Source organism: Acinonyx jubatus, chromosome D1, assembly GCF_027475565.1.
Source record: "Acinonyx jubatus isolate Ajub_Pintada_27869175 chromosome D1, VMU_Ajub_asm_v1.0, whole genome shotgun sequence".
Classification (NCBI taxonomy): Eukaryota; Metazoa; Chordata; class Mammalia; order Carnivora; family Felidae; genus Acinonyx; species Acinonyx jubatus.
The window spans coordinates 102121275-102136116 of NC_069390.1; the positions used below are offsets into that span (position 1 = coordinate 102121275).

Genomic DNA, 14842 nt, shown 5'->3' on the forward strand with positions numbered 1-14842 from the left:
GCAATTAGACTGTTTCCCTCTGAAATGTTTGACTCTCACACAGGGACAAAGTCAGGGACTGCTACCCACAAGCCATCCAGACCAGGAGTCATGCTGATAAAGTCCAGGCTTGCAGAGGAAGCAGATGATCTCTGGGCAAGAAGGGAAAAACACCTGTGACAAGAAAACCCTGTTTTGCAAAAACAGCATGAAGGGCCATCACAACTATTCTTCTCATCAGAACACTTTTGTGTCCCTTCTTCTAGGTAAAAGTGCTAATTCTCAGAGTTTACAGAACGAAACTGGCCATAACCCAGTAACCTTCTTTGGAGCTCATCTGGACTTATGGTCTTCATCTCTGAATGAGACAAACAGGAGGAAATTCTGAGCCCCAGGGGTGGCACTCACTTGAAAGTCACTTATGTCCAAAGTGAGGTACTCAAGATAAGGATACTTCTGGAAAACGGAAGTGAGTTGTCTGCTTTCCAGGGAGTAAACCTAGGACTTCCACTTATAATAATAATTCTCTTAACCTCCCTTAATGCTCCCTGATAAATCTCACGTCCCCCTCCAGCCAGGTCTAAATCAGAATGACAGGGGAAGATGTAGAAGGTCAAATAGAATGAGATCTGTAGTTACTGAGGAGTGGCTGATAATTAACCCCTCTTCTCTCCTGTCCCCAATCCCAATGGGTCTGTGACTTTGGGGCAATAAAACAGCCAGGCTGGGACAGCACTAAGTGATCCCTGTGCCACAGGAGGGAGGCATTTCAGCGAGACGAGCACCTGACTATGGTCCCCCATGACATGGAAGAAGGTAGGAAACAAAGACAGCTTATTGTACACTGGATTTGATCACGGCAGTGTGTTCATGTGTAGAAAGTAGGATCAGTGCCCGGGGACGGGCAGTCAACTCTTGAATATGAAACAGCGTTAAATATTTACAGCCACGATCTGAACACATGAGTTATGTGTTCCGAATAATTATCATTTCTGAAAACTAAGAGGAAAGAGTTACCTAATTAAAACACAGTGTATAGGATTGCCATATTCGACATTTGTAGTATTAAAATATCAAAGTTTCCTCTGGAGAAGAGACAAAAGCTATTTTTTAAAAAATATTTATGGATTCAATCCTTGAACCTCATCTAAAGTATACTAGTTTTTATTTTGCTCTCTTTTACCTACACGAATCACTGAAACAAAGATATGCCTGATTGTAACTAGGGTCTTGAGTGTGTAACATTAAAATCTAAAGATTAATATTTAGCTTTAGTTTTCAAACAAGGTCCTACATTACCCAAATGGAAGGAAGCAGTCAGAGAAATCTCAAAAGCTAAATGCTACTGACTTCTAAAACCATTTGTGCCAAATCATGCAAATCTAATAAATTTAATTCTCTATGAAAGTAACATAGGTATGCTTAGCAATTTGGGGAAACCAAGGAGAGATGTCATCTGCATTGCTGTGACATGAAATGGGATGTGATCATTTACCAGGACCGATCATTCTAGAATAAAGCGAGCAACAAGATGAGTTGAGCTGGAAAGGGCTGAGTGGGTTTTTAGACACTAACTCTGTGACTTTATGACCCAAAGCCACATCAACCAGGTGAGAGGCAAAAAAAAAAAAAAAAAAAAAAAAAAAAAAATCTCATCATTTCAAAATGCCTGGTCTGGGAATTGGAGCGATTTATTTCTGTAAGTATAATTACCTGGAGGTGATTTTACCAGCACCAGCAAGAGAATAAGATCCAATTTTAAGAAGTAATAAGGATTTGTTCATCCACTCCCAACACAGCTTGCTTGCTCATCCTAAGACACTATTGCCAAGTAACGTCTACCACTATTGACCTATTCTTCAATCTAACTAGATGACTAATTAGTTTAGCATGTCTGGTTATTAAACTGTAATGGCGAGTTAAACTGCGATGCTTTCGAAACTAAAGACTGGCTAGTGGTCAGGTAAGCTATACCTCCTGCTTCTCCGGTCGAGTCCACGAAGCCTGGAGAGAACAAGATATAAAACACAACAAGAAAGCAGTAAAATTTTACAACATGTTGCTTCAGAGAATTGATGTATCACACTGCATTCCGTGCACATGCAGCTTCTTTTCAACTCAGAACTTTTTCCAAGGCTCACTTTCAATGGTGTGTTTATTACCCAACTGAATTTAGGGTTTAGCTTATGTTAAGCTTTCCCCACCCCCTTATGCACATTAAGATGTATAATTCAAAGGAGAAGGCTTTCCTGATCTTTGGTAGACATACACAGGGGTACCAGCAGACACAGCAGACTGCTCCTGTTCCAGAACATCTTGAATATTTCTCGTAGTTATTTCATGTCGCTATTAGTTCTGACTATAAAGTCTAGAGATACTCATAGAGTATGTTTCCTCCTTTGCATTCTATTAGGCAGCTTATCACAAAAATACGAATGCCATTTTGTGCTCATGCATTTTATAATTCATTGCATGCATCCTATTGAAAATCATGTTTATATTTTCTAAAAAGGAACTAAAAAAGGAGGAGAGAGTTACATTAGGAGTGGTTAAGTATGCAGTGCTTAAAGTTGTTGACCAGGAAACTTCCAGGACACCAAATTCTGAGTGCCGCGGCAGGCTCCAGTCAGTTCTCAGGGGCAGAGGAATGCCCGGATGGCATGCAGGCTCAAGCGTGCACCATCGACATCAAACATGGCATTCACAGAGGAGGGAGTCAGCTCAGAAGCATAGAGGTTTGGGTGTCTTCCTACCCACGTCTGCATATTTTCTATCTGGCACTTGGGGAACTCCTACACTTAGAGTTTTTCCATTTTCATCCTGGGTTTCAAAAACATCCTACCTGAAGTTGTTCTTTTTATTAAATGGCATGACTGCCTGGTTGTCCCTGATGTTCAGATGGAAAAAGGAGAGAACAGATACCAGAGACAAGGCAATGCAATCCAGGAAACGCAAATGGTTAGCAAACATTTAGTAGGAGTCCACTAAATGCAGAGAGCTTTTGTGAGAAATGAGGATGGAGAGGTTGGATTATGTCATGTGATGCTGGAATGAAGAAAAAAGTGAGGACAGAGGACCATGCACCATGTGTCGGTGTGCCAGCATGTCAAACGTGGCCGCCAATGAGAAGCTTGTCTGTCACATGCCAGGGCTGCATGAATCAAGACTTTCTTAAAGGGCTATCTCATATGGAGTTATTTGTTTTTCACATCTGATCCTTCTTGTACCTCTCCCCAATCGCTAGGGTTTTGTGTCATTCAGAAGTAGTCGCTAGTAACACAACGCCTCCACTAGCCTGACCTCCTGCCTGTGTGCCCGATGGGAGTGGTAGGATATGCCTTGGCCCTGATAATTTGGTGATGGTGTGTAGTTCACTTTAAGACAATCTGATGCGCAAATATACACACATAAAACAAATTAGGATATGATTAGCCACGCTCCAGAAATTTTAAGTTCCAGGTCCTTTTAATATTCACGCTTTATTACCTCACATACGAGTCTGCAGGAATATGTACAGTGAAGCATCCCTACACTTAGCCTAAAGTAGGTCCTGCTATACCTCTGCCCACACCCCTAATATGCCAGACTCTAACTGCTTATCATAGGCACCTTTTCCAGGGTTTATACGTGGGCGCCTGGTTTGCATTAATGAGGAACTCTCCCCGGTGACAGAAAGATCCAGTTTTCAGTGGATCCAGAATTTCAAAGGTCTCTCTTATTTGTGGGATTTGTGGGACACTCTGTCAGCTAAAGACTCGAGGTTCAGGAAGTTCCATTTTTTTCTGCCTGTTCTGAACTCAACTCTTTGCCCCTCTTCTTTTCCTTAAATATTAAGGCTTTGTATACATTTCTTTACCAGTCATTTCAAAGGCATGTTCAAATAAGAGGTTCAAATATGCACACAGAGAACGTGTTGTGATAGCGACCGATTGTGCAAATCATCACCCAGAGGTCTCGCTCAGTATGTAAATGGTACCTCGAAGTTAGCCCCACTCACTCACATACCTGGCAGTATTTAAAATAAGTCTTGGTAGTATAAGCAATGAAATGATGTGGATGTGCAAACTTTCTTTGTACCTGCATTATCACAATGTCCTCCAGACACAGTGATCAAACTGACCCATTATGATGTTCAAATATGGTTTGTTCCAAGGTTTTTTGTTTGTTTGTTTGTTTGTTTGTATTTGTTTGTTTGGCCCAACATAATGGAGACTAAGAAATGGATTAACTTTCAGACAGGTGATCTACCCTAACGGTCTTAATGACCCAAATGTAGCCTACCTGTTATCAGTTGTTGAGCAAAACCAACTCAACTAGCTGAAGCTTAGCAGACTGATAGTAATCGGTCTCGAAGGAGTGATTGGACTGAACCCAGAGATGCGATCAGATAGATTTTGACAATCAGGCTCAGTGTACTGGCTTTTGCTTGTTTCCCCCACCCCTTCTTTCTCTTCTTCTTTTTTTAATGAAGAGGAACATCAGTTTCCCATTAGAAAGTTACTAACTCTGTGCCTATGGTTGAAAGCCTTTTCTCTCCTCTTCTCTTAAGAAGGGTAATACTAGACAGACACTAGACTTAACTGAGCAATGAATCAAAAGACCAAGTTGCTGTAATCAGCTTATATTGTAACCAATTTTATTAAAGAAATCATTGAGGGGCACCTGGGTGGCTCAGTTGGTTAAGCATCCAACTTCAGCTCAGGTCATGATCTCACAGTTTGTGAGTTCAAGCCCCATTGTGAGTTCGAGCCCCACATCAGGCTCTGTGCTGACAGCTTGTTCAGAGCCTGGAGCCTGCTTTGGGTTCTATCTCCCTTTCTCTCTGCCCCTGCCCCACTCACACTCTGTCTCTGCCTCTCTCAAAAATAAATAAACATTCAAAAAAGTTAAAAAAAAAAAAGGAAATCATTGAACCTTCCACAAAAGTCCTCAAAATCATGAGGAGCACCATGATATTGGACGCTCTGCCTTCCAAGCCAGTGACCCAGAGGAAGGCCCTGGTAGCACTCTAAGGACTTTGCACTTGACCTTGTCCGAGTCAACATTTTTATCAGAGACTTAGACCAAGATATTTCAAGTAAGTGTTCATACAAGGTTGGAGCCAATAGCTAATACAGATACTGGATGACAGCTACATGGGGAAGGCTACCGAACTGCTTGTGAAGGGCCTTGTGAAGGAAGTGGGGTCACCACTGAGTGTTAGACCTCATTACTTTAAAAATACGTGAACAGAACAGGGGGACCCCTGAGGCTCGAAATGCCCTAGACCTACAGACCTTTAAGGACAGTTCTGATAAAAGCCAGACCTGCCTGGTTAGAAGGATGGACTGAAATGGTTCTCAAGCCAGAAAGAGCTTGTATGGGTGGCATTTTTGGTAATCGAGGTGATTAGAGGTGGCTACTGGCATCTAGAAGGAAGGGAGCTATTGGTACTGAGTTTCTGGCCATGCACAGGACCATCCCAGTGAAGGAAGTGCCTTCCCAAAGTGCCACTGATACCACTGAGAAACATGGGGTTGCAATACACAAAACACAACTTTTAGCAGAAATAAATATAATATTCTGCATTTTAGGCGAAGCAACCAATTGCATAAGAGCAGGATAAGGGGCTATGTGGCTTAAATGCTGTTCAGATAAAAAAGAGCTGAGAATTTTAGTTGACCCCAAGCTCCACATGAGGCAACACAATGAGGAAACCGCTGCAGGGGCCAATGCAACTTTAACTGCATGGTGGTGTCCAGATCAAGGGAGTCAAAGCTGCACGGAAGACTGCATTAGTTACACTGGGCACCATAAAACTTCAGGGGAGTGTCACTGGACTGGGACCACTGGGACCACTAGAAAGCACAAGGCGGGGAACCCATGACCCCAGAAACGGGGAAGACCACTGAGTGTGTTTAAGGGAAGAAGAGTGGAGAATCCAAGAGCCCTCACACAGGGCACTGAGTGGCAGAGGTGGGAAGACGGAGCGGAAGGGGCAAGGAAGCAGACCTTCCCGATCACCAGTGCTGGCCAGCTGTCTTGCAGAGGACGGTCGCCATCACCCTTCAGGGAGTGGCCATGGGGTTTTCTGGCAGATATGCTGGCAAGGGAGTGCCAGGTGAGACTAGACAACCTGGAATAGGGCCTCCCTTCCTGCCTTCTATGATTCCAGCATTTTGCACGGTCTAATTCTCAGGAGACTTCCTGGCCTCCACGGTTAGACACAACCGGCTATTTTTATCTGCTTAGTGTATCAGCCTGATTGTAAAAAGCCAACTGTTTTCTCTCACTTCTATGCTGCAGTGACTCTAATCATCTTGGTACCTGATTGTATACGACGCACCTTCAGGTGGAGGAGAACATGACGGGCCGCTGCCAGGTAAAAGTGAAATTTATTACCTGGAGTCCAACCGGCACCTGTAATAGGCCATCTTCGTTCTATTAATTACTAGCTATCCCCAGTGTAGGACAGAGAGCAAGCCTCTTTGATGTCAATATATAACTGATAGAAATGGCAACTTTTATATGCAGGGGTTCATTTAGGCAAGTGTGTTAATCTGGTGTCATCTCACGGGCTGGTCTGGAGGACTTGTTCTAATATCGATTCACTCATGCTCCAGTAATGTCACGTCAAGTAGACTTGAAGACAGTCTGTATGTAGTAAAAGGAACCACAATGCAATATATGTGGCTGGCCTTCCATAATTATCTCAGGTTGAGACAAGCAATCTACACTGATAACTGAATTAATACAGTACCTACTTGGCCTGAGATGGTCTCTGTTGGATACCTTTGGTTTCACTACTTAGTAAGTATGAGTGTGTATTAGTGCCTGGTTATTTGTTCTCTTTCTGTAAAAATGAATTCACAGATAGAAGGCAGAAGTGACCACCTATTAAAGAACTTAGGGTAGGCACAAATCTTAATGGCCCTTCTGGTATAGCTTAGATGTTGAGCTATTCCTAGAAAAGACATTGAATTTAAAAGCATCATTCATCTGGGATAGATATTGTTTCTGTCCTTTACTGTAGGTCAACGATATACACTGGTTCATTCTGGACAAATCTACTCACAAGCCTGATAGAGAAAAATCTGGTGAGCAGCAGCCCTGTGGTTTAAGCCCTGAAATGTACATTCAATCCATGTAACACACACGATGGGAGCTGAAATCTGAGCTTAGGGTTTAATTCCAATGTTGATAAAGAAAGTATCCAAGTAAACACCACATTTCCTAATCCGGTTGGTTTTCACAATATCGAACAGCATATGTGAGTCTCAAAAATACTTAGCAGTTCCTTGAGTTTTTGTTAAGTGGAATTCAACTGTGGAGGTAAAACTTGCAAAAAAAATAATGGGCTTTTTGGAACAGCAATTTCTATTCCTTTTGATTTAGTTTGCTTTCTATTAACAAGGCAGAAATCAGATCCTCAAATGCAAATCCCAAACATGGCTCTGGCATTTCACACTATCTCTTTTTGACTTTATTTTAGTTTACCCTCTCTAGGGATTTCCTTTAGGCAGGCAGAAGAGTGAAGATCTATCATTTTTGACATTCAGGTCAATAAGCAATCCATTATAAATGTTCTTTAAGGCTAAGGCCATTACTCCTGAATAGGTGACAAAATTTTGGCCAACTAAAATGAAGCCCATTACTAGAGGGTATATGAGAGGAGACTGGAGATGTGCCATAAGAGGGTTTAAGTTGCTCTGAAACCAAGCTGTTTCTTCCTCCTGTTTTTGGCCCACTCAGCAGCAAAGGGCTGCAATGACGTAAGGTTATCTAAATTTTTATATATTGTCAATAATAAAGATAGCTTTCCGGGGGCCTATAAATCTACATGCTTTAAAGCTAAATTTTCCCAGTCATTTCAATTTACCAGGAAGGTCGCTGCCATGTGCTTAAACTCTCAGTGAATGTACTGTAGAACCCAGTGGAATAATCATCATGTAGAAACTGCTAATTATTTTTGCCTTCAGAACAAAATGATATCCAAATGTGACTGAAAATACAGGCAGACACAAAGGCAACCAAGCTTTTGTGCGTATAGTGCATGTACAGCATGAGTCTACAAAACACAAGGAAAAGAATTAATAGGGCTCATTCTGATCCCCGCTATTTCTGGGCGACACTTCCCTGGGTGTCCCCTGTGATGATGGTAGGAACAGCTAGGGCACCAGGATCTTGGCTTTTCCTCGCACCTCATAGCTCCATAATCCAAAATCACTACCCCCTTCCTCTCCAGAACATTTAACTTGACCATGCCCACTAATATCACAACCCTGCAAATCTTTGCAAGAAACTGTGGTCCTTCCACTGTAAGGGGACACTGGTGAGGCCACAGCCAGGCAGGCTGGAGGACGGAGGCCACAGGACCTGGCATGGCCTCTGGTGCCTGCATCCTATCTTTGGGCTCATCGAAGAGAACGGGGCATGGGCAGACACAATCTGCTTGGAGCCTGCATCCCATGGCCCTGAAACTCTTGGGGGACATCATACCTTTTCTTCGCTGCTGATGTTTCGGGTAGAAGTCCTCCAGGTGATAGAGGGAATGGGGTCTCCTGAGGCTTCACAGGTAAGAGTGACTTGTTCCTCTAGTTCCATGGCAGTCTGGTTCTCTACATAAGTGATTTTGGGTTTTGCTGAAAAGACAAGACATGTTAATGAGTCTATCTGATCTTTCAGCTTTCTGGGTTTAAGTTACAACATGCACCCATTCAACGAAGGTTATGTGCTTACTAGGTGTTAAGAACCTATTCTAGGTGTTGTAGGAGATAAAGAATGGAATCCTCAAGGAGTGTGCAAATGGGCATACAACAACATTGATGTGACAGCCAGAGAAATAAGATCCCATAGAGTAAGAGTGCTAAGGGCAGTGGGTGGAGAAGGTGCGGGGCAGAGGAAGATCACTCCTCTGGCTGGAACCTTCATGAGGGGAAAGTGTCCCGGCTGGGCCATGAGACTTTCAACACATGGAACTCTGGGATAGAGACAGTCATTCCAAGTGTAGAAACCTGCTTGACTGAAAGCAAAGAAGTGAGAACATGGGAAGAGGGCAGTGTGGCAGGAGCTGGTGTTTGTACATCACGGCAGGGGGAGGCGATGCTGGGCCCAGACACAGAGATCATGACTGCCTGGCTAAAACACTTGCTTTGAATGATCTTGGGTGGCTGATGGAGGCCCACTGGCGGTGTTTGATGAGAGGACTGAAATGGCCATTTGTACTTCAAGAAGGTTAATCTAGAAAAACTCAAGATGATTTAGAATGGAGGAAACCTTGAGGTGGGAAAACCAATTTGGAAGCTCTGGCCGTGCCCCAGATGTGGCTTAATACAGTCCCGAACTGGGTGGTCTGGGGTGGGGGACAGATGGGGAAGGTCAGCTTTGAGAGAGGTACTTACAGCAGGTTTCGCAGGAAGTGCCAAGGGAACAGAGGGCAAAGGAGGCATGGCAAGACACAAAAGAGGGGATGAGTAGGTGCTGACATGACTCTGAGCGTCTTGCTGGAGGGGGGAGTTGGGTTCGCATTGACTCCAGGAAGGAAATATGGCGAGTGATGGGTTAGGGGCTGTGGGGTGGGCTGGGATGGGAAGATGAGATGGGTTCATTTTCCAAATGTTTTGGGTAATGCAAGAAAACACAAGGATTCGAAAGCTGAGTTAAATGTTAAAACATTAGAGAAAATTGACTTTTCCTGATTTAAAACAATTATACTCTGAAATTGCTAAACCTTCCATGGAAGAGAAAAGATAACACTACACAAATGTAACTTATTTCACTAATGGAGGAGAAAGACCAGGCTAGATATACAAACAAAAGAGAAATAAATCAAATTTACGGATAATTTTGGAAAGAACTGCATTTCCTTTACATTCACATTCATACGGTACCCCCAAGTAGGTTAATGAACTACTGCCTATATACATCCTACAAGTTGAGGTGCTCGATTTTGCTTTAATAAAGAGAAAGCATTGGCAAGGCTGTGCATTTTCTGTAGCAAATATCTGCTTCTATATAAAACTACCCTATAGATCAAATATTCTGCCACAGTTAATCTGTACTAACCAGCCTGCTTGGCAAATCCTTTTTTGATGGCAAGCACATAGGCACATCTCAATCCAATGTGGCCAAATGATCACAAATTGGAATTGATGGAGTCCAGTTGAGTGAGGTTTTCCCCTTGGAAGGTTTTGTGTCTATCTTGATAAATAGGATTTTCCAGGTGGTCACAACTCATATCGAATGGACCAAGTGTTAAGTGTAGCTGGACAGGAGGTTTTACAAAGATAAAAGCTGAATTTCTACCCTGTTAAAATCACAGATTGAAGAGTGTTAACAAATAAATTCAGCCTAACGACCGAATTCACTGAACTGGACAGTTGTTTTGAGGTCTGGAGGCAGTACAGGAAGGCTGAATTTTGGCTTCTTGAAAGCTCGATGGATGTTGTGACCTAGACGGTGTTTGCTGGCCTTTTTCTGACCCCCTGAACTTTGTCCCGGCAGCAAAAGGTTAACAGAAGACAGACAAGGTATAGTTAACATCTATTAATGTTTGGTTTGGTGGGTTACAAAAGGCCCACTGTACACATCTTTAGAAAAAAGGAAAATGTATTCTTACTAAAAATATTATTAACAACAGCTAATTTCAGATGGTCTACAGAGGGCTGTTGGGAAGGAAGGCAAGCTTTTCACTGATGACTTAACCTCTCTGCACTACAGAAGCAAGGCTCTTGCGAGAAGTAATTGAAGGCTTAGAATATTGCCTTGGAGATAGGATACCAATATAATTTCCTGTCCAAATCAGGACACCCTTGAGTGGGAGAAGGGATTCTCTACATAATTACCTTGGGACAGTGGGCATCATCAGGCCAACGGGGACAGATGCAGGGTCATTTCCTTCTGCACCCCAGGATCTACAGGAACAGCTCCAGGTTTTATCTTCAGATGGAACTTGTACCATCTTAATTAATGTCTTTTGTGGGCCCTTGACTTTGGATCCCCATTTTATATTCCACCTGCTGCTATGGGAGTTAATGCCTCAGACTGTCCCATTATACATCTCCCCATGGACCTTCCTGTGAGAACACCTGTCCTTGGGAGTTTTCCAAGCACACTGGCTCTCCTCTTCCAGCATGCCCATGGCTCTGCACCGCACCACTAAGGAGTGGTCTTGTCTATTCCCACTCCAATCCAGACTCCTGCATCCCCAGCCCAAGGAGGGCTCTGGGGCCCTGCTTGTCTGAACAGAGAGGCTGGGCATGACCAGGCGCACCTTCCTTCAGGCTTTATACTGTGTGGTAACTCACAAGGGCTGTTTTGGTCCTAAGGGGTCAGTGGTGAACTGGCCTCAGCCCACGGCAGCATGAGGCCTCAAGAGCATTCATGCGAGCATAATAGGAATATGAGGAGACAAAAATACTTTTTTAGAAGGGCCCATGGGGAGAAAAGCAATGGAAATTCACTGCCAAATTGAAAGACAGGTAGGATGTAACTACTTAGTAAAAAGAGCTTCTGGCTGATAACTAGGGCAAGGCATGCTAGAACGTGCCCCCTTCTTAGGAAAAAATGATGTCAGTAAGGTACAATTACGGCAGTGTCTAATTTAGATATGCTCCATACATACTAATTGCCTTTCCTTCTGGAATCAGGGGAGTTCTGCGAGCTTCTCTACTGTCTAAGCTGCTGGTTTCTTTGCTCTTCTGCCCCACTGCTGCCGACTCTGCTGCCAATGGGGAGCCTGTTTCCTCATTTCTCTCCTTAGTGCTGGTCCCATGGCAAACCAAGGGGAAGGAGAGGGATGGAGGAAAGAAGGATGGAGCCCTAACTAGCCACCCCCCCACCTTGGCCTTACTACCAATCCCCTAAACCCAGGGAGGCCAAAGGAGGCAGAAGAGGAGGTTAAGAATGTGAAATGGAGAGGGGAAGGGGTGTGTGCACGAGGCACCAGGTTACTCCAAAGAGGCAATGCAAACCCTCCCCTGGATATCATAGAGGAGGACTCCCATTTCGGATGGGGTCCCTAGGAGCCGGTGATTTGCTTACCTGTCTCTGCAGTCTGGCCACTTCTCCTCTATTTACTCTTCTGGACTAACATATGTTCTCTCAGTGCGATCTCGGGAAAGAAACTGTGTGTGTGTGTGTGTGTGTGTGTGTGTGTGTGTGTGGCACAGGACGAGAGATGTGTGGTGGGAGAGGCGGGCAGAATGACAAATGGTGCCTCGCCTCAGTTCCTGCATCCTACATTCCCTGCCTCGTTACCTCCTTCCCCAGACCTCCAGCTCTTTCCTCTACATTGGCCCCACGAGGCTCCTGACTTACTACCCACGCCTCCTTCCCAGGGCAGCTCCCCACAGCAGAGAGGCCTGGAAGAGAAGCCAAGCTCTGCTCCTGACCAGCCAAGTTAGAAGGGAGTGTACTTCTACAGAGAAACAATGTTGCCCATGGTGAGCAAGGCAGAGCACGCACTAACTTCAGCATCTGCATTCCATCTGCAATTCAGAGGCAGTATGTGTTGAGTTGAGTTTCACAGAGTAGTAACTCCCACTGTCAGGGAAGGGACCTCAAAGCCAACTGCCTGGGTTTGAATCCTGGCTCCTTGGGTAGGTCACTCAATTCTCTGTGCTCAGCTTCCTCATTGGTAAAGTAAGGACAATAATGAGATCTACCTCACAGGGTTGTGCTGAGGAGTAAGAGTCAGTTTATAGACACAACTTCACACAGTGCTTGACATACTACAAGCACTTGCTTCGTGTTGGGTGTTATTACTACCTCCTGGGGCTAATATCTAAGAATTTCCCAAGACAAGTGATGGGTACACATTCCTGGACTCCTCCCCCTGCCATATACAATGTGCTTCATTCACATAAACTGCTATTCCTTCATTTATGCAAATTCTGGCACCTAAGATCTGCTAGGCACTGTCCTGGCAGCTGGGGGTTCACAGTCCCCATCTACAAGGAGCTCACATTCAACGTAACACGAGTCCTTCCTGCCTCTGTGCCTGTGTGTGTGTGGCCTGAGGTCCTTGCCCATGCCCCCTCCCTGCTTCACCCTGGAAGCCCTTGCTTGTGAAATAGCACACCATTTGTGAAAATCTCTCTGAATTCTGTCCCACAGGACCACACATCCTCTTTTTCTATGAAACACCATGCACATCACCATTATGAAGTCCTTACAATGGACTGTCATTAAAAATACCAGTGTTGGGAATATCCAATGGAAAAAAGACAGTCTCTGTAACAAATGGTGCTGGGAGAGCTGGACAGCAATATGCAGAAGAATGAAACTAGACCACTTTCTTACACCATTCACAAAAATAAACTCAAAATGGATAAAGGACCTGAATGTGAGACAGGAAACCATCAAAACAGTAGAGGAGAAAGCAGGAAAAGACCTTTCTGACCTCAGCCGCAGCAATTTCTTACTTGACACATCCCCAAAGGCAAGGGAATTAAAAGCAAAAATGAACTATTGGGACCTCATGAAGATAAAAAGCTTCTGCACAGCAAAGGAAACAATCAACAAAACTAAAAGGCAACCAATGGAATGGGAAAAGATATTTGCAAATGACGTATCAGACAAAGCGCTAGTATCCAAAATCTGTAAAGAGCTCACCAAACTCCACACCCGAAAAACAAATAATCCAATGAAGAAAGGGGCAGAAAACATGAATAGACACTTCTCTAAAGAAGACATCCAGATGGCCAACAGGCACATGAAAAGATGCTCAACGTTGCTCCTCATCAGGGAAATACAAATCAAAACCACACTCAGATATCACCTCACGCCAGTCAGAGTGGCCAAGATGAACAAATCAGGAGATGCTGGAGAGGATGTGGAGAAACGGGAACCCTCTTGCACTGTTGGTGGGAATGCAAACTGGCGCAGCCGCTCTGGAAAACAGTGTGGAGGTTCCTCAAAAAATTAAAAATCGATCTACACTATGACCCAGCAGTAGCACTGCTAGGAATTTACCCAAGGGATACAGGAGTAGTGATGCATAGGGGCACTTGTACCCCAATGTTGATAGCAGCACTCACAACAATAGCCAAATTGTGGAAAGAGCCTACATGTCCATCAACTGATGAATGGATAAAGAAATTGTGGTTTATATACACAATGGAGTACTACGTGGCAATGAGAAAGAATGAAATCTGGCCTTTTGTAGCAACGTGGATGGAACTGGAGAGTGTGATGCTAAGTGAAATAAGTCCTACAGAGAAAGACAGATACCATATGCTTTCACTCTTATGTGGATCCTGAGAAACTTAACAGAAACCCATGGGGGAGGGGAAGGAAAAAAAATGAGGTTAGAGTGGGAGAGAGCCAAAGCAGAAGAGACTCTTAAAAACTGAGAACAAACTGAGGGTTGATGGGGGGGTGGGAGGGAGGGAAGAGTAGGTGATGGGCATTGAAGAGGGCATCTTTTGGGATGAGCACTGAGTGTTGTATGGAAAGCAATTTGACAATAAATTTCATATATTAAAAAAAATAATAAAATTCAAAAAAAAAAAGAAAAAAATATCAGTGTTGGTCATCAGTGTGAGTCCCTGAGCCCATTGATAAAGACACAGAGCACGTTATTCATCCTCATAACCTTGGCAATGGCTAGGCCTATAGCAGACGCTCAAATGTTGTTGGCTGGCACTATTATAGTTTATATGCTTATGTGTTCCTCTCCCTCCTCGTGTCTCTCAGAGGGACATCAGACTTGTCTCTGTTGCCCCTCTATCCAGCAGCACTGACGTTCAGTAAATATTTGTTAAATGAAGGAATACATCAACAAAGGCGTCTGTTTTTATGCCACGGAAAGACTTGAAATGAGAATAACTGGGGAAGAGAATTAGAGAAAAAAACTATCAAGAATATTTTCCAAGACCATTAT

The 14842-nt window shown here is 43.8% G+C and overlaps 1 protein-coding gene across 18 annotated transcripts in view; it reads right to left on the reverse strand.

The window, feature by feature from the left end:
* The window catches only part of NCAM1 (neural cell adhesion molecule 1), a 311346-nt gene that overhangs the window by 44047 nt on the left and 252457 nt on the right, over positions 1-14842 (reverse strand). For 10 of the 18 annotated variants that reach the window (XM_053204102.1, XM_053204101.1, XM_027036525.2 and 7 more), the window contains exons 8-9: positions 8458-8600; positions 1954-1983 (exon numbers count right to left, since the gene is read on the reverse strand). In XM_053204102.1, the coding sequence (XP_053060077.1) occupies positions 1954-1983; positions 8458-8600 (173 nt within the window). The remainder of the gene's footprint in view (positions 1-1953; positions 1984-8457; positions 8601-14842) is intronic. The other 8 variants (XM_053204105.1, XM_053204104.1, XM_027036527.2 and 5 more) reach the window with 1 other exon arrangement.